Genomic DNA, 18,626 nt, shown 5'->3' on the forward strand with positions numbered 1-18,626 from the left:
ACTGAGTACATGGAGGAGCTGCTGTAGAAGTTTTAGTTTTCCATTTTTCTTCCATGCTCAAAATTTTTCAGTAACAAACATGTAACTTTTTAAAAAATTGTTTTCCTTTTGCCCAGGAGAAGACTCATCCTGGTATATCAGAGTGTCCTCACGTGAGTTAAGTCTTAAATGTTGGGCATGGTTTTACTCAGCCTGCCATCTCCAGTTACCAACAGGGGCAGGGTCAGTTCTTGTGGTAGTACAGAAAAGGGTAACTCTTCATTTTATTCAGATACTGATATGCATGTTAGTGAGGGAGACTGCAGTCTGGTTTTAATGTGGCAGTTCACAGGACTAAGTGCAGCATGAAATCCTCCTGTCCTTGTGGAATGTTACTTCTTTTGGAGGAACAGGGGTTTATTTGCACATAGCAAAAGAAAAATGTGTGTGACATATGCCAAAATGTTTAGGAAGAACGAATGTAGTCGAATTCTGTATTCAGAAAAACATTTGCTTCTCAGGCTCCTAAGACGAAAACCTCTTTTCACCCCCGCCCCCGTGTTGTACAAACACAGAGAAGTAACTTCAGCTGTGCAACAAGTCAGTTATCACTTCAACATTTATAAAGGTTCAAAAGCTTTACATGTTTTTTTTCCCTTAAATGTTGTAGCACTACTGGCATGCTTTTTGGTTTTTTGACAGCTCCACATCCTTCAACTAGTATGTATAGTAGATTCTTGTTTCTCTATAAAAACTGGTCCAGCCTTTTTCAAGAAAGGCAAGAAGGGGAAGAAGTACATGTGGTGCTCTCTGTCCTGTTTCTACTTACTCTCTTTCCCACCTAACTAGTCAAGTACAGAATTTTTCAGCCAAATTTGGTAATAGCAACAAGGCTCTCCATAAATTTGATTGTTGCAAACTGGCTAGGAAGGAGAAATCTAAATTAGCGTTCTAATCCACTGAGTTTAGAGTGTAGCCCATCCCTTATCTCTTCTGTTTGCTCTGGTGGCTGGACACTTCGTGCATATGAGGACTTTTACCCAGCTACTGACAAAAGGATAAGAGTGGTCTGCAAATGCAGGGAAGTGACATAGGCTGGGCAAAATACTAGAACAAAAATTGCAGAAACAGGGCTATTCACACAACCTACCTCTTTTTTTAAGAGAAAAAGTTTACAGTTAGTGCTGCTACTTGCTGGTCCTGAAGCTGCAACCTCGGTTAGAGAGTTATGAAAAAGTGGCAATGAAGAGGTGGGGTGGTGGGAGATAAACAAGCTCTGAGTGAGTATTGTTCCTGATGGTTACGGTAAGGGCTGAGCAGCCAGGTGCTAACACTGCCTGAGCCGTCAGTGAGCTGATGCAGCTCACTGCCAGGTGCAAGGCTGCGGGGTGCCTTTATGCCGACTCCAATGGGGTGGGCAGGGGCTTTGTTAGGCTTTGTTTTGGAGCTGAGCACAGCCCCGGAGGAGACGCAATTCCCTGAGTGCAGCCCTGGTTCCACCTGGTGGCTAACTGGCAGAACTTCTCAGCGGGTGCATCACCAGTTACATTCAGGTGCAGTAACCTTCATCTCACCTGCTCCTGTGCACTCCTGCTTGTACAGCCTGCCAAGGAGCAGGAATGTGTCTGGCGAGAAATGGATGGGGTTGGTCATTAAGTGTCCTCCTCTCTGAGCACAGCCCTGTGTAAACAGGGCTCTTGTGTGCAGACTATTAATCCCAAAGATGACTCAGATTAAACCTTGCCTTTTTGTAGTCTTGTCTTCAGCAGGTGCTTTTGGGAAGTGGAGAAGGCAAAGGGTGTGTTAATTCAAGGTAAAATCATACTCTGCAGTTAAAAGTTTCAAGCAAGTTTAGGCCAGGTGCATTCAGATTAAAGAGAAACTGTAACTATAACTGCAGGCAAATTTAAGCATCTAAGTCTAAAGCTGTGATTTCAAACCAAAAACCAACCAACCAGCCAAAAAACACCTCAAAAAACAAACCTCAAACCCTGTTCAGTAGCCACCTTATTGAAAGCACCACCATGGGTGCATCCCTCTAGTTCCAAAGAGAGGGTGTTTAAAACCCTGGGCAGTGTAGTGAGCTGCTTCAATAAAAGGAAACCTAGCAGAATTCAAGTCAAACAGGTATGTCCTCATGAGACTGAAAAGTCCAGCAAAATTAGGCCAGTTATAAAAACAGTTGGAACTGACTCATTTTTAATACATTTTGAAGTATAGCTCAAGGCAGAAAAGAAGGTGTCTGTAGCATTTCCCTAAGAAGTACAAGATTATGGATCAGTGCCTCTTCTGAGACTGGTAAGATTCTTGCAAGACAGTCTGATACATGCTTGACTGAGGGATGTGCTGTACTTTAATGTTGAAAAATACAAAAAAAATAAATGTAACAGAAAAATAGCTCAGGGTCATAGCTCTAAAGGAAAAGCAGGGTGGCAAACTGGCATCAGCCTAAATCCAAAGGGGTAAGGTAATACAACTTCATCTCTGTCCCCACAACCCTGCTCCTCATAAAATACTCCAAACAATGGCTAAGCCAAGACATCCTCTCCCAAAACAAGACAGTCTCTTAGTAATTTGTTGTGTTGTCCTTAAAATATGCAGTAAGATGAAATCACCTTTAGTGCTGAAGGTTTGGAACATGAGTCTTTCAAGGCACTGACAGGACAAACAGAGAAAGTGCTGAGAAGCAAATGGATAGAAGAAGACTTCATGGTGACTACCAACATGGAAAAAAAAGTAGTAAGTAAATGGGGAATTCTGGAGAGCAGCTAAGAGCTAAGGACTTCCCTGACAACTGCAGTAAGCTTTTTATAAGGAGTACAAGAACCACATAAAATGTCAAAATGCCTAAGTTCTCCCAGAATTACCTGAGGAAGGTAAGGAAAACTTAGTTCAGAAATGAACACCAAATCCTTCACTGTGTCTGTTGGTTTATACGAGTCAAGGTCCTTTCTGCTGTGTAAGGTTTTATCCAAAAGAAACTTGAAGTAACACATACTAGTTGATGGAATGATGTCAGCAAAGTGTCCAAAAGTACCCAGGTTACTCCAACTTTCCATAGCTCAGCACCACAGAAAAATGGCACAGACAAAAATAACCTTGTAATTCAAGCAAAATAAGTGAGTCCATAATCAGCAAAGCCTGCTATGCTAAACACTGTTAATAATTATGTTTTTCTCCAGCTATATAATACACGTCTAATCACAGTGTCTAACACTGAGAAGCCTACTGAGATTTAGAGGCATAAGATTTAGAGACATCTCCTCATTCAGCCAATGCTGAAATTTGAATATAAGTATTTCTAAGAAATAGTTTAATTTCTTCTTGTCATCATCTGTACACCTGTGTTTATGTTTGAAATGGATCAGAAATAAGAACCACATATCAAAAAGAAACATACTAAGAGCAAAAAACTTCATGTGTAACAAATAACTTTAAAAATCCACTGGAATCCCATGACCCTAGACACTAATTAATCCTTATGCTTTGATGTTAGTTCAGCTCCAACTATTTTAGAAAAATCCTGTCCTGCATGCTCTTTATTTCTCAATTATCCATCACAGGATATTCCACACCTTTGTTGGAAGCTACTCTTAGAAGACTTAAGAGATGGTTGATTTGGTCCCGAGTGGGAATTCTCATCTTTACAACTTTCAGTGGTGAGCAAGATCCTCTGCAACCTGAATGTAAATGAATAACTGGACTAACAGCAGAGAGGACTGGTGATAAAGCGTGGAGCTTCTTAACCACTACAATTACAGTTAATGAAATATCAATAGACAGAAGCAGATAGTAAAAATACAATAGTATACTTTGAATTAACAGAGGACTTCGCAGGAAAATAGGATGGTATTAGAGCATTCTGTTGGGACAGCTTATTCCGTTCATTTGTCCTCTATTTAAAGAGGTCTCCACAGATGCCCAACGTACTCTGGACAACCTTCCCACAATTAACAGTCTTAGTTTTGTCTTTGCTGAGCTTTAGGAAGACAATACCATTTATTTAATGCAGATTAAAATACACATTGATAATGAAGAACAGATTAGTGAAGTCTTAGTTAATTACTATTTTCAGTACAGTTCACTATCAATTAATTATATTATCATGTAATAGCTAGCATATGTCTGCTCCCAATTGGTTAAATACTTCTGCAGCTATACTCCTACTGAAACCCACAGCAAAATTCCCATTGCTGAAAAAAGCTTTAATGAAGCCTCTAAGAAAGGCTCAGGAAAACAAGGCTAGTCGTGTGTACTTTGTGTTGCTTTGCTAGCACTGGGGGCTTTAAAGTCAAGCAAAGTTACTCTGTTGTACATTACTTGTCCTGTACTTTCCACTGTGCTATCTGCCACACAGGAGTGCACTAAAGCATGAGATTGAAGGAGTTTAGCAGCTGAATTAAGAAGCTCAATTTATGCCATAACTTGGGTATATTTTCTAGAGAAAAATCCTCAGATCCTAGACAGTGTTTTTAACATAAGGACTCTGTGGTTTGGAAAAGTGGCGAAAAGCATGCTGCTTATCAAATACATACAACTGCAGCAGAGTAACTGAAACCCAGATACACAAGAGACAGCCATTGCTATAAAATTTCTGTATTAAAATTGTGGAAAAATAAGAATAAGCAATTTTCCATAATACTAATATGCTGGGATTTAATGGTTAGCTTTACCCCAGAACTTTACACTATTACACAAACTAACACCACATCACAGCTACTCAAGACATTGCTTAGAAGAATGTATCATAGCTTTGGGTTTTATTTAGTTTCTCATCCTTTTCAGTCTGTAAATGCATGAAGACAGGATCTTCTACACAAATGTGGCTCTTCAGATATGAAAGTCTTGAATTAATGTCTATACACTTAGAGTTTTTCTTCCCCTTCACAACATTCACCTGCATTTTAAATAAATTGCTAATCCCTTCTGCAAGCATTTGAAGAGACTGGAAGTATTTCCTCAGTATGTGTCTTTCAAAAAGTAATACCAAGATGCTGACATTATAACACTATCTGTGGAGAATCCAAGAGTTTCAGCACATGCAGAGTCTTAAGTCATGCTCCAGAGATTCTTGAGTCTGTACTTGGGGTGCATACAACCTTGGGAGAGAGTCAAGGTTAATTTCTTGATGCAGCCTCCTCCAGTAACTAGCGTACAACCTAAAGCACCTATTTCATTGCTTTGTTAGACTCACAAAGCTTATTCTCTGCGTCACTGCCCTCTGTCTCACTACTAACACAAGTGAGACACATCAGCACAGAATGCCTCATTAGCCAGAACCTGTGATTTACAGAACATTAATGTTCTCTGACCACTCTGTGCTCTAGTGTACATTTAGTTTACTGGATGGAGCAGTTGGTCCAGGGATGAGGACAATTTAAATCAAGGCAGACAGACCCATTCTGAAGAAACGGAAGTTCCAGAACACAATTCTCAATGTTGTACAGTGGAGCTTTTGTGCTTTGGGTTTACACACTGTCCTTGTACAGAAGTTTCAGAGTCCTATTTGTTCTTCAGTGTAATTTCAGAGCACTGTTCTACCCATCAAAATAATGTATGTCCCAACTTAAGAGTCTTGTCCATAAAGATAAGCAAGAATTTTTTTAAAAAATAATTTCATTCTACATTACTAAAGCTAGCAGACTGCTCCTTTAGGTTGTTACCATGTCGCAGTTTATTTTCATTTCATGTTTTTATTTAAAACAATTAAAATAATATTTGCATTCTTAGTAAGTTACTGAAAAGCAAATTACTCTCAGGTAAATAAAATTTTCTTAAATAAATTTATCTATCCATAAAGTAAAAATTTCAATTTATCTGTTGAATGATTACACAATAATCCACATAACCAAGATGTGGCAAATTTTTCCTCTTTCTCCTCCTTAAAAAGATTGAATTCTTTTTTTTGCACAAGATACTAAAAGAATCCAATTTTAAGTTTTCCTATTCCAAACTTCCACATTCAAAATGTTTCTCCTTTTGCCTGACATTAAGCTCCTGGCTTCACAATTAAAACACAACAAATAGATCTCAGGGTGTCACCAAAATGTGTAATGCTACTATGATGCATGTTTAAATTTAGGCAGCCATGTAATCTGATTAAAGTCAGTTTCTGCAAAGTCAAACACCTAAGCCAAAGAAAAGGTTTAATATTGTTTCTTTGCTCAAGTGCATTCATAGCCATTTCTCTAAAATGTTGAATCATCTGCATCCCATTTAAAAAATACAATTCCAAGATACTAAGTGTGCTGTACAAATATTAAGAGTATCACAGACAGATGCAGCACAGATTAGTTGTTCATGGTGTGCCTCTCATCCTAAAACATCAAAAACATCTTAATAGCCCAATGAAGAGAACGTGAACTGTAGTTGAATTATACTGAATTCAGTTAAAAGTAGCAATCCTCTTGTTTAGCACAATGGTTGTACAGAAACTTTGTACAGAAACTTGAATTTGGTACTCTAGCAAAATCCTACCAACTTGGTAAGAGTTTTATGCAAGCACTTCAGACACTTCTGAATTAGTAAGTGTTAGTAAGGCCTGCAAGCATTTGCAAAACTGGGGTCTGAGAATTTGGCCCTTTATCTATCTATTTAAAGTAAAAGAAAAGGAAATACTAGTTTATGCTGCATTTGTTGAATTCCTAAATCAATTTAGATAATTTATTTGCAGTATTTCTGAGGATTTCCTGTTTTTCAATCATCCCATACCTGACCAACATTTGTAATGCCTTTCATTCCTGCAATAAATTTTAGGTATAGGATATAAAAGTAGTTTTTGTTGAAACAGCTTACAGAAAGCATAATCATACTTCATGCTCTGAAACATACAATAATGACTGGTAAAATTATCAAGGACCCTAATTATTGCATTAGTTCTATACAAAATGCAAACTCTTTTGAAATACAATATAGGAGCAACATATTTGGTTTTTTTGTTGTTGTTTTCCAACATCAGCAGAACTATGCATCTAACAGATTAATAACTGAAAAACAGAAAAAAAATCAAATAACATAAAAAAAACCTCCCACGCAATAATTCCATTGAACACAACACTCTGGATTATTAAAATGAGCTAGGTAGACTAACCGTAATTTTAAAAAAACTCCTGCTAAACAAAAACAATTTGACACAAAGACCAGCTGACTTTTAATTATATTTTAATTAAAACCCATTTATCTAAATGAAAAACCCACTATGAACACATGAACTACGCTCACCATGGAGGCTGGGCAAACTCCAAGTATGTTTTGAAATGCGGATGTACCTAAAATAATTTTTTTTTTTAAGATTACAAGAACTGAACTAAACCAATATATTTCAGATTTGGCAGGGGAGAGGAAGAGGTTGATAACATACTAAGTAATTCAGTACCTTCATCCATATGACCTTAGTCTGCCTGCAGTTAAATTAGTCTATACCACCTGAATAATTTTACAGTGGAAAAAACATAATGTATAGCTCATTACTTTCCTAATTATTTCCTCTCCCTTCGGGACAAATAAAAAGGCATCTTTGCAGTTCATCTCTGAATATGGCTGTGCATAATATTACTTCAAAAAGCATTACCACAGATCTGCTGAATACAGTGATCAGTGTCTTCACCTATAGATACACTACAGCATCTGACGTTGTTTTGACAACATATAATCTATTTTTTACAATCTAATAAAAGAATCTGCAACAAAAAAAATACCATTAATTTATATTACAAGACACTGTAGTATAAATTTATAGCATTTCTCAACTCTGTAGGTAACTTGGTATAATATATAAATATCAAAAACAAAGCCCCCAAATCAAAACAGTAACCTAAAAAGAACCAAAACACATTTTTAGAAGGCTGCAAAGTGCTTTGAAAATATTAAAAACAAAACTCAACTGTTGCCCCAAAATTTCTTGCTATGAGTTCTGTTTTTTCACATCTTATCCTGAAGGGCAGACAATGCTAAATTTATGACAGCACAATTTCTCAGATATTTATCACAGGTTCCTCTCACTCGTATTAAATCCCCCATTATTTCTCTACATGGCCTATTCCAGAAAGACATAAAAAAGTAAAAATTAAAAAATATGTGTTTTTTTTCCTACCTGTATATCCAGTTTTATTTACAACACCTTGAGAGAGAAAGACGTTATGGTACATTTACACCAAACTATCCGACATCAATCTCAGCTGTTTACTAAGACTACAAGTACTAAAAAAAAGTTATACAAACTTTCACAATTACACACTAATTTTTAGAACCATCACACAATGAGAAAAAAGTTATCAACTTTATAAATACAGAAAAAAAAATTACATGGTTTTAAGAACAACGAAGTTACTAAAAATATATATTTTTACCGTACCTCCTTTAATTTTTTTTTTCCCAGAGAGTTGATCTTTACAGGTTATTAAAAAAAAAATTAAATTCTTCAGCCACGAGCCTTTGTATTTTATTTTTATTTAAAATAAAAATTCACATAAATGATAAAATATTTTGTTTTGGCCATTTGGCTCCCTCCTCCAAATTGACACTTTATAAAAACCTTCTGTACTTTTTTTCCCCCTCCCTCTCTCCCTCTCTACTACCTCCAAGATGGTAGGAAAGTTGTTGTTTTGGAGGGCAGAGGAGCCGATCTCTGATGTTATGTCCTCTCGGTGCCTGTAGTGGTGCTATAGGAGGCTGCTGGCTCTCTTCTTGAGCAGCCCCAGCAGCCCTGCCTTCTTTGCTGGAGAATATATTCAGGGATTCCCCTTAATAATCACCTACCCTCTGAGCACTTTGTAGTTTTAAAATAATAAAGAGCCCCCAAAGCTTCCTCCCCACAAAAAGCAGGATCTTCTCAGAGACAGGGGGGCAGCAGCTCCTCAGCACAGAGCCCGAGCACATTCCCAGTCCCTCTGCTGGGGAGGAAACTCTGATCTGTCAGCCCAACAGAGGGAAAGGGGGGAGAGGAGAGAGAGGAGGGAAAAAAAAGCAGCTGGAAAGGTAAGCCAGGCCCGGCCTGCATCCCCGGGCTCGCGTAGCGCGGCAGGCGGTGCGGAGGGTGCAGGGTGGGCGGGGAGGCGGGCTACGCGAGGCCGGGGATCGGCTGGAGTGGCGTAGGCCGCAGTTGGGGGTGCGGGGAGCCAGGGGGGTTTTTGAAGCTTTTGGGCGCCGGGAGGAGCGCCGGAGGGGGGTGAGACGGCTGCCGGGGCCCAGCGGGAGGGTCGGGGCGCGGCGCCTTTGCCCGGGAGGTGAAGGGCGGTGGGGGAGAACGGGGGCGGGGGGGCGCTAGGCCTCGGCGCGGCGCGGCCCGGCCGCTCCGCTCCCCGCCCCGCCGGGCCCCCCGCGCCGGGCCCCGGGCCCAGAGCGGGGCTCGCCCCGCCGCCACCAGGGCCGGGCGGCTGGGGGGAGGCGGTGGGGGCGCCGCGGCTGGGGCCGCTCTTCCCCCCCGAGCCCCCCCGCCCCCCGCGCGGGGCGAAGGGGCCGCGGGACGGGGGGACGCGGGTGGCATTAATTTGTCGAAATGACTTTTAATGAGCGGTGGCGGGGTGGGGGGGGCACCCCCTCCCCCCGCCCGGTGCGGGGCCGCCGCGGCGGAGGCGGTGCCGGTCCCGCGGGGCTGCGCCGGCCGCGGCCTGGAAAGTTTCGCGGCGTTTTTGGGGTGCTTTACCCCCCCACCACCGCCGCCGCCCACCCCCCGCCCGCGGCCCTGGGGACGGTGCCGGCAGGGCGGGGGCACCTCGGAATGCGGCCGCAGGTTCCCCCCCGCCCGTCCCACACTCCCTCCCCCCCCGTCGGTGACCCTCTTAGGCCGGGCCGGCGGCGGGTGCATTCGCTGCACAACTTTTTGGGAGGGAGCGGGGGGTGGTTTTGGGGGTGCGGGGAAGCCCTCGGAGTGTGTCCCCCCTCCCACCCCCGGCCCATAAGCTGCCGGCACGTGGGGCCCCGGGCCGGCCCCCGGAGCAGGGAACGCGGGGCAGGGGTGAGGGGCTGCCCTGGCTACACCTTCTCTCCCCGGCACATGTCGGGGCCGGCGGCTGCCGGAACCCTGCCGGGGCCGGGCTGGGGTCCCTCGGCCACCCCGCTGTCCCAGGACCTGTTAGCGGGACAGGAGCCACAGCCCACTGGCACCTCAGCCAGGGGAGGGGATCGCCTCAGCAGCCCGTACACGGCAAGGGCTGTGTCTGGCCACCTCTCATATCCCAGTGGCCAAACTGTCCCTGTGGCCTGGGGTCCCGCTAGGCTGGGGGGGTCTGTGTGAGGTGCTGCTACCCCCCCAGGACTGAAAATGAAAGGATCATTTTTTTCAGGGAAAAGAACGTCTGGTAGTTGTGAAGTGAGTGCACTGGAAGACCCACCAACGCGCTTCACCCCGCACAGGTGAAATAGCTCTGGTTTCTAATGCGGGAGGTGGCACGTTTTGGTCAGATATTCCTTAATGTGTCTTTTAGGTCAAAATTATAGTGGCTTTGTACAAATAATCTCAAATGAAGTTTGGAAGTGACAGTGATGCTCACCTTAAAGCCTTATACTATCTGAAGTACATGCAGTTAGTTCTAACTTTGTTACTCATCAACATGCAATGCTGGTTTATTTTAAGGCCTTTCAGTTTTTGAGGATTGGGAGGCTTAAAAATAAAATTGACAAAATTAGGGCAATGCACTGTTCCCCTGTAGACAGGTGCTCTCCCCTATGGGCTTGCCTGTACTGGCAGTACTTCATGCTCAGGCCATACCCACCAGGTACCACTGCTGATGGCTCAACTGGAGCACTCATGCTTTGTATGAAGCTGTCACAACCTGGTGACATTCAGTCTTTTGCATGAATTGTTTATAATATATATAAAGATCACAAGTTTTATTAATTGTAAAGCTAAATTATTTACAGAAAGCAACACAATTTATGTACTGGGAATTATTTTGATGTTCAGTATTTTTGTGATGAGTGAATGAATTTGTGTGTAGGGCCTGGTCCTACAGAACTGTGTATACTGTGTTCTCATGGTATGCTGAATAATTGGGAGGTATAAATTTGTTGTAAGACCACACTGAAACTCCAATAGCTTATTCCTGCTGAAAGGCTTCACTGTGAGAAGTTCTATTGGTTTGTTTGTTGAGTATTCCTGCTGAAGCGAGAATGATATTGTATTGTGAGAAATAAGCTTATTTGTCTTTGTAGTATTGGGACTAAAATAAGACAAAGGTATTTTGTTTAACCTTATATGGAAGGGCAGGTTTTCTGTTCTTTGAATAAGTATAAGACTTATTTCTTGTTTTCTCCCAAGTGCAGGTGCAAGGTATGTTGTTGTATGTTTAATCTCTACTTTATCTCAGGATCTTGCTTTTGGTATTTTGAGATAATGTTTTTAAAGTACATTTCTGCCATGTTGCAATGTCCTAAAGGGTCCATTTGTTGTTGTATCTGAAGGCCACCTCCTTGCAGCCCTGCTCATCCTGGCAAAACCCAAGCCTGTTTATAACTGCACTGAAATAAGTGTGCGTTACAAACCCCCCTGTGAGGATGTGATAGCAGGACTGGGGCCTGAGACCTTCTGCTCAAATAGGGAAATCCTTGTTCAAAAGACTTTCTAGGTACAGAGCCCATCTTGAACCTTAGGTCAAGAATAGCCATGTTTAGGAAATTACTTTTTTGAAATCCATATGAATGTACTCTTGGCAGTAGTTACAAATTTTCCTGTGTGAGTTCTTTTTTTTTTTTTCTTTAGAAATTCTCTGAAGTTTCTAAAATTCTCAGAGTCTTAAATGTTTGTTGTTTTTTAGGGTTTGGGCTATCTTTGTCAGGTTTTCTCTAAGGTACTATGAATGAATCAGCTGAAATGAAAATTCCTGCTTAAGTTCATTTGGCGTAGGAAAACAAAAAGAACCTGTTCAGTTTGTGAGCAAAGACTTCTTTTTTTCCTCCTCATAGTTACGTTTCCTGCTCTTGATTGTAAATAGTTATAAGTCTGTAAGTTCTCTAGCTGTTGCTATTATTATGAATAATGCTGAAGTTTAATTCTGTATTTATTGTGTTATATTCTAAAACATCATCAGTGTTGCCTAAAACATTCTGCTGCTTTTCTGTTAATATATTGGACATCCTTATGCAATGTAAACTGCCTTTTGCCAGAGCTGAAGTAATAAGCTTTCTAAAAAGGCAGAATGAGGGCAATATTGCTTCTTTCTTCCTAGGTAGATCTTAACATATGACAAAAAGTAGTCCAAAATACGATTCTAGGTGGTAACTAAAAATACCTTGTAAGATCTTAATATGTTGAATGCCTTGATCTGTCAGGATACTTGCATGTGTGTTGCAGTACCTGCCCTTCAGAGGCCTTCCTGAGTAAGGACTGTACTCTAGTTAATAAAAGTGTTCTGCACAGGAACTCTTGTAGTTGACTTTGGTTGCTTCCCAGTGTCTGAATCCGAATGCTTTTACTGACAAAAAGACTCTTCTTTGCACAATTACAGTATTCTTGGTTTGGTAGCTGAGTGTAGTAGAGAATTGAGCTGTTAAAAGACTAGAACTAAGCCAAACTTATGGTTAGATCACAGCATAGGGACAGAAGTTACAACTTTGTGGTGTTGATGTTGGTCACAATTCGATGTGGTACAGCTTTTCTTGATAGAACAAAACATTTCAAAGAGCGGTGTTAGTTGCTATGAAATAGAAAAAAAAATAATGTTTTAGATTCATACTTAGAAGTATACTTTTTACTAATACTGACTGAAAAGTTTTGCTATAAAATAGCTCTAAGTGCGTGTCTTTTTGTCATGAATGTTATGGCTTCTGTTCATCTTGGAGTGGATGAAATTCCATGTTTCCAAACATCTTGCACTCCCTGTGTTTGGTCAGTTTCAAGAAGTGGGTCTGACAGTGCCAGGTACTTGTTTCTTGGTCAAGAGGAAATGACAAAACTACTATTGAGTTGTTTGTGCTTGTGGGGAAGCTGAGATTCTTGTAGATCCATGTTCAACTTCTGGCCCCAAGCTGATGGTTTTGGGACCATACAGAGATGATTGTACCTTGTCTGTGAGATGTCATGAACACACCAAGCAATTTAACATGAAATTTAGGCTAGTATTAGCAAATACAAACAACACAGTAAAGACCTCTGTAGTTGTGGATTTTGTTTGGATGCAGTGTGTGAAGCTCTGAGCTCAGTCCTCTTAATTATACATCTTTTAACCACCAGCATATAATTGCCTTGCAATTTACAATGCATTTGGGGATTCCATTGCCTAAAAGGGTCTTACGTACATTGAATGTCAAATTCTGAGCATATGTTTAAGAATGCATCAACCCACATGATTTAAAATACTCATGTATTTTATGAAAATATGTTCAGCACAGCATTTGTGCAAAAGTACCGATCTGAGTTTTGAAGCTCTAGTGCTTTGGGCTTTCTATTAGTGAGTAAACCATTAACTTCCCTGGAGACTGCTCACAATGTCAGCTACCAGATTTCTGTATGGCACAATGCTGGTACTTGGCTATGGTTATAGTAAAGATGGTCCTCTGAAGTTTGCTGCTACACTGTTTTCCAGCCTCTCTGAAGCACTGTTTAACTGTTTTGGAGGAGGGTATGTGGAGTGTAGAGCTACAGCTGTGTTGTCTTTGGAGCTGATGTACACTGGAAGGGAGCTGATTATGCCTGTACTGAAAAGCCAGTACTAAAAGCAGCTGGGAGCTGGCTTCTTCCAGAAGGTGGTAGTAGGTATTGGCAGTTGGACAGGTGTGTACCTGTGTGTATTGAAATCTTTTTTTCTGAAAAAAATTTCTCCGTTTGCAGTCATTGTGCAAACCACCTTCAGTTGACTTACAGACTACCAGTGACTGCACTCAGCAGGACAAATAGCTCGGCTCTTAAGTGCTGATGTCTTAGAGTGTGACTTTGCTCTGTGTCCTGCCTGTCCTTGTTATAATGCCTTGCTGGGGTGCTAAGTTTGTTACTCTTCTTCACATGTCCAGATAGAACTTTAGCCAGGGGGAGGAGATTTTATTCCCTTCCCGTCAGCTGCTCAAGAATAAAAAATGGGACAAGGGGAGAAGTGAATGTGTTATAAAGTTGCAAATATTAGTGATAACCTCATAAAAAAATACCCTGCTGGGTCAGATTTGCTTGGATCTAGCCTAATGTTCTGTCTCAAGCAGTAGGAATAACTGATGCTACTTAGGAAGAGGATGAAAGCTCGGACACTTTTTTTGTGCTTTCTTCTCTTTCTCCTCCATCGCCCGTATTTGTTAAATTGGTCATGCTAGCGGGTGCATCACTTATGTTCCTGTTGTCTATGAACTTCTCTGTTGCGTTTTTGAACCTGATGGTACTGTCTGCTTCCATAGTCTCATGTAACAGCAAGCGCCAGCAGCTCACTACCTTTGAGTAGTAAAAATGAAGAAATACTTCTTTGATATGTTTTGAATCAATCTCTTACTAACTTCATCAGATACCCCTAGCTGCGATATTTTGTGATCTGGTATGACTGCTCTGTATTTATCTTTTTCCCTACCATGATTTTTTAAACCTCACTCATGTATTGAGTCATTTGTCCAGGGCACACATTTTTGGATTCCTTTCTGTTCTTAGCCCTGTTGTTTCTGACTAGCTCAAAATCTTTTATTTAGAATCAGTTGTTTAAGGAAAATCTAGGTTCCTCAGGAAGCAGCTTCTGGTTTCTTATTTACAGGTTGTGGCTAAAGTTAGTTTGAGCACGTGCAGGCATAATTTTTTTTTCTTCTGTTGAACCTTCCTACGTCTTCAATGTGGCGTATAAATGCAAAACTGAAAACAGCTTCCAGAAAGTTTTGTATTCCGATATTTTTATAGTGAAGTACAGCTGCTTAAGCATTTGCTTTTTCCGGGGGAAGTCCATGTTTCCGTCATCTCTTACTGAATCCTGTGGGACAAAAATAATTTCTTCCCCACCCACTATTTAGCTAAGTGTAGTTTCAGTTCTCTTCAGTTAAGTGACATGTGCCTATTCCATGCTTGTGCTACTTTTTATGTAGCAGCAAAAAACTCTGTTAAGAACTCCTGTAAATTGTTAAAAATAAAACACTGCATCAGATGAAATCAGAATGAAGAGTTTTAAGTGGCTTTGTTATTTTTATATATATATTTATACACACACACACTCTTGTATGGTAAGCCACAGAAGTTAAAAAAAAAAGAAAAAGCTCTTTTTAGATTAAGTTCAACTTCAGTCTCTGATCCTGGCAGTGTATCCACATAGTGACATGTCTTTACCAATAAAGTTATAATTGCAATTTGGAGAAAATTCCTGTGTTGTTTTTATTTTTTAATGTAACATTGGTTGGCTACTATGTTTATTTGCTTTCTTGTTCCTTGCACTATAGTTGCACTAATTGATTGCTGTCAGGATTTTTAACATGGTTATATTCGCATGAGCTTCTCTTAGTGTATATATAGACCCAAGACCTCACCTTCATGTTTGCTGGTTTTCCTGGAGATTATTGTCAGTATTTTTGTGTGAATGTTTCATATGGCATTGTCTTTGTGCCCTGTATCTCTCGGACAAGTGATAAGTGAAATACTATGCCTGCCTTGACACAGTCAAGTTAAATGCAAAATAAGACTTAATTGTGAGTTGAATCCCAAAATAAGACCGTGGCCACAAGAATAAATCTAGGATTATAGTGGCTGGGAACTGTGGAGCAGTTTCTTTACAAAAGCTTAGTGGAGGTACACAAGGTATGCATTTCTCACTGTTTACTTTGGAACCATCCTGAGGAACTCTTTCTTTGGTCTGTTGCTTGCTAACCTTCAGAAAAGAAATACAGCTGGGTTGTACAAAAGAGGAGAAAGTTAGTGATCCATCAGAAACTCTGCAAAGCATGATAGTAGTAGTTCAAAAGAAGGTGATAGACCAGAAGAAAATAGAGGGCAACATGTGGGTCACCCCAGCTGCAAGATACACTTGGTCTTTGAAGTTTTATGTCCAGTCCAGTATGCCACCTAATACAAACTTTAATAAAGCAGGTGAAGCAGACTCTCTAGCAAAAGGCTTTCTGTCAGCATTGTGTGTGAGATGCAAGTAGTTAAGACTCATTTGATTACTTTTGCTGGCATAGTAATAGAAGGGTCCATCTCTCAAGCATACGGGATACAAACACAGACCACAACTCCTGTATGGGTCATGTTCCCATGGGATTTATGTTTTTCCTTCATGTTGTTGCTGAATAATACTGAAGGATACTGAAGGGTATGTCAGTATCCTGAGCCAAGGTGACTGAAAGGAATATTTGGTCCTCAACATGCTAAAGAAGAAATTGTTCCTTCTTCCCATTCTATCTTTTTGAAGGGCACAGTCAACAATGAACTTTCTTGTTCTTAAGACTGATGTGTTGTAGAAAGTCATACTCCAGTGACTTGTTGGTTTCAAGTATATATATATATATATATATACACAAATATGTGCTTCTATGCCTTGAGAAAAGCTGGGAAAGGTGATTTGAACCAGACTAGGTGTCTGTGCTTACGTTGTGGCTCTGTAGTGTAAGCAAAGCGTGAGGCCCCTGCCTCTGGGGGTGGCATTGAAGGAGAAAATGTGTATCAAGAGAAAATACAAAGTTACCATTATTGTCAAATGATTGTTCAGTCGCTTGCAGTAGTTACATTCTGTAGCACCTGTCTCCATTGCAATGCTCTGTACACCGTACATGTGCTTGTATGGCTGTTCCAAGAATTTTAAAATCTTTTAGTACTCTTCTGTCTTTCTTCTTCTACAGCTAAATATATGCTAATGAAGGCCAGATTTATGCTGTTTACTATATGGGATAGGGTGTTTTGTTTTCCCCTAGTGACTTAATATTGTTTTTCTAGATCCCCCAGTGCCATAGTGCTTTGTCATTTTCTCATGGTACTTTTTTACAGCAGAAAGTGGAGGCTCGTACCTTTACAAGAGGAAAGTACATCTTTCCTGCAAAGTCTGTATAGGCTTCTTCCTTGAAATTCTGCTCTTGCCATTTTGGGTCTCAGGAACAAGTAATTTCATTGAGGTGGTAATCTGTACATTTGTCACATGCCTCTAATTTATTACCTATTTCCTGAATATCACCTCTATGAACATTCCTTTCCTTGGTGTATAAAACGTATGAAACTGAACTGCGTACTGAATGAATACAGTGTTCAAAATAGTTCATTCCAATGCTTCAGGGTGACCTTTCTGAATAAAAGCTACCTTTTGCAGGTTAAGCTTAGTGTATCACAGTAGCTGCAGAATGTGTGTACTGTTAATTTTTTTGAAACTACTTTGGGATGGTTTGGGGGGTTTTGTTTGTTTTTTTTAAAGGATGATTGCCAAAGACTTCCATAATGTTGGGAACTGAAAAAATGCCTTATGGCTGCATGGATTTGCACTGTAGGAATCTACTTTAGGGGCAAAACCACCCATCCTCTGGCTGAATTGACATTTCAGCCCTTTTGGCATTGATGGGAGTACTCACCGATACTAATGCCTGAATTTCCCTAAAATAAGTACACTGAGGTAGGATAAACTTTGAAGAACCATGATGACCTCAGGAGGGACTGCATATGGATGCTTGCAGAAACCGTAAGCAGCTACAAGATCTGAAGGGCTGGTAATCAGGTGTGGTAAAGAAAGCTTTTCTTAAAGAAAAAGCTTTGTTGCACTGACTGGCAAAATAATTTTGCAGAGCAAAGAGTCTGTGGTGGTTTTGTAAGCAAAGATACCTTGAAGTAAACCCTCTGCAATCAAATGGGTTAATCATCTTTCAGCTTGATTTATGAAAGCAAGTGATCTAATCTGACACTTAACCTTTTTCAACTTGTAGCTTCTAATCACTTTCTGGTAGATGAGTGAAGTTCTGTTATTTAAGTGTGGTGGCAGTAGAATTTTCTTTCCCCCAGTAATTTTTTTCATGTTTTCCAGAGAGCTATGACTACTGATTGAAAACTATTGTGCTGTTGTTTTATTGGATGCTAGCTGAATCACAGGCTTTTGGTGACTACATGTGCCTGTTTACTTACTGTAGTAATATTTGTTTTATTCTGACTGACATTGACCCTTTTGATATTTTCCTTAGACAATCTGCTTCATCTTGGTTCATCATCATTCCAGGATAGTGGTATCCTTGGGGCTCTCTCTTGACATTGACATGGTACAGAAAATTTAAAATCAGGTATTGTTTCGGGTCCTTCTTTCTGGCCAAAATGAAACACACAACCTAGAACTGAATGCAGTTTTTCTTTCCTTATGTGATTTGTCTCAATATTTTGGTTCTTTCAGCTGATGTTCACAAGGAATAGAGTCACGTGATGTATGAAGGCAAACACATACACTTCTCTGAGGTTGACAATAAGCCCTTGTGCTCATATAGCCCCAAACTGTGCAAGCAGAGGCGACTTAACGGCTACGCCTTCTGTATCAGACACGTTCTGGAGGACAAGACTGCCCCCTTCAAGCAATGTGAATATGTGGCCAAGTACAACAGCCAACGCTGCACCAACCCCATCCCCAAGTCTGAGGACCGTAGGTGAGTTGTGGTTTCCACTCTGAAAAGTGGGAAGTGGCTGGGACATTTTATTTAAGTTGCTGCCTGGTTTCAGTATGAGGGAGGAGCTGACCTGAGTGAATTGTATTCCAGGATGTTCCTCTGAGGATTTTATTTTAAGACCAGTAAACTTTATTTTA

General features: G+C 40.7%; 1 protein-coding gene across 33 annotated transcripts in view; it reads left to right on the forward strand.

Moving 5' to 3' along the window:
• Positions 1 to 8,532: 8,532 nt before the first annotated feature.
• The window catches only part of INO80D (INO80 complex subunit D), a 59,706-nt gene continuing 49,612 nt past the window's right edge, over positions 8,533 to 18,626 (forward strand). For 6 of the 33 annotated variants that reach the window (XR_015289190.1, XR_015289189.1, XM_086897481.1 and 3 more), the window contains exons 1-4: positions 9,519 to 9,709; positions 10,263 to 10,332; positions 18,019 to 18,114; positions 18,222 to 18,468. Coding sequence is in view for 25 of the 33 variants with exons in the window: in XM_086897481.1 (XP_086753607.1) it covers positions 18,251 to 18,468 (218 nt within the window). In the remaining 8 variants the exon portion in view is untranslated. The other 27 variants (XR_015289192.1, XM_086897486.1, XM_086897478.1 and 24 more) reach the window with 13 other exon arrangements.

The sequence above is a fragment of the Cyanistes caeruleus genome, chromosome 7 (genome assembly GCF_971803275.1).
Source record: "Cyanistes caeruleus chromosome 7, bCyaCae1.hap1.1, whole genome shotgun sequence".
Classification (NCBI taxonomy): Eukaryota; Metazoa; Chordata; class Aves; order Passeriformes; family Paridae; genus Cyanistes; species Cyanistes caeruleus.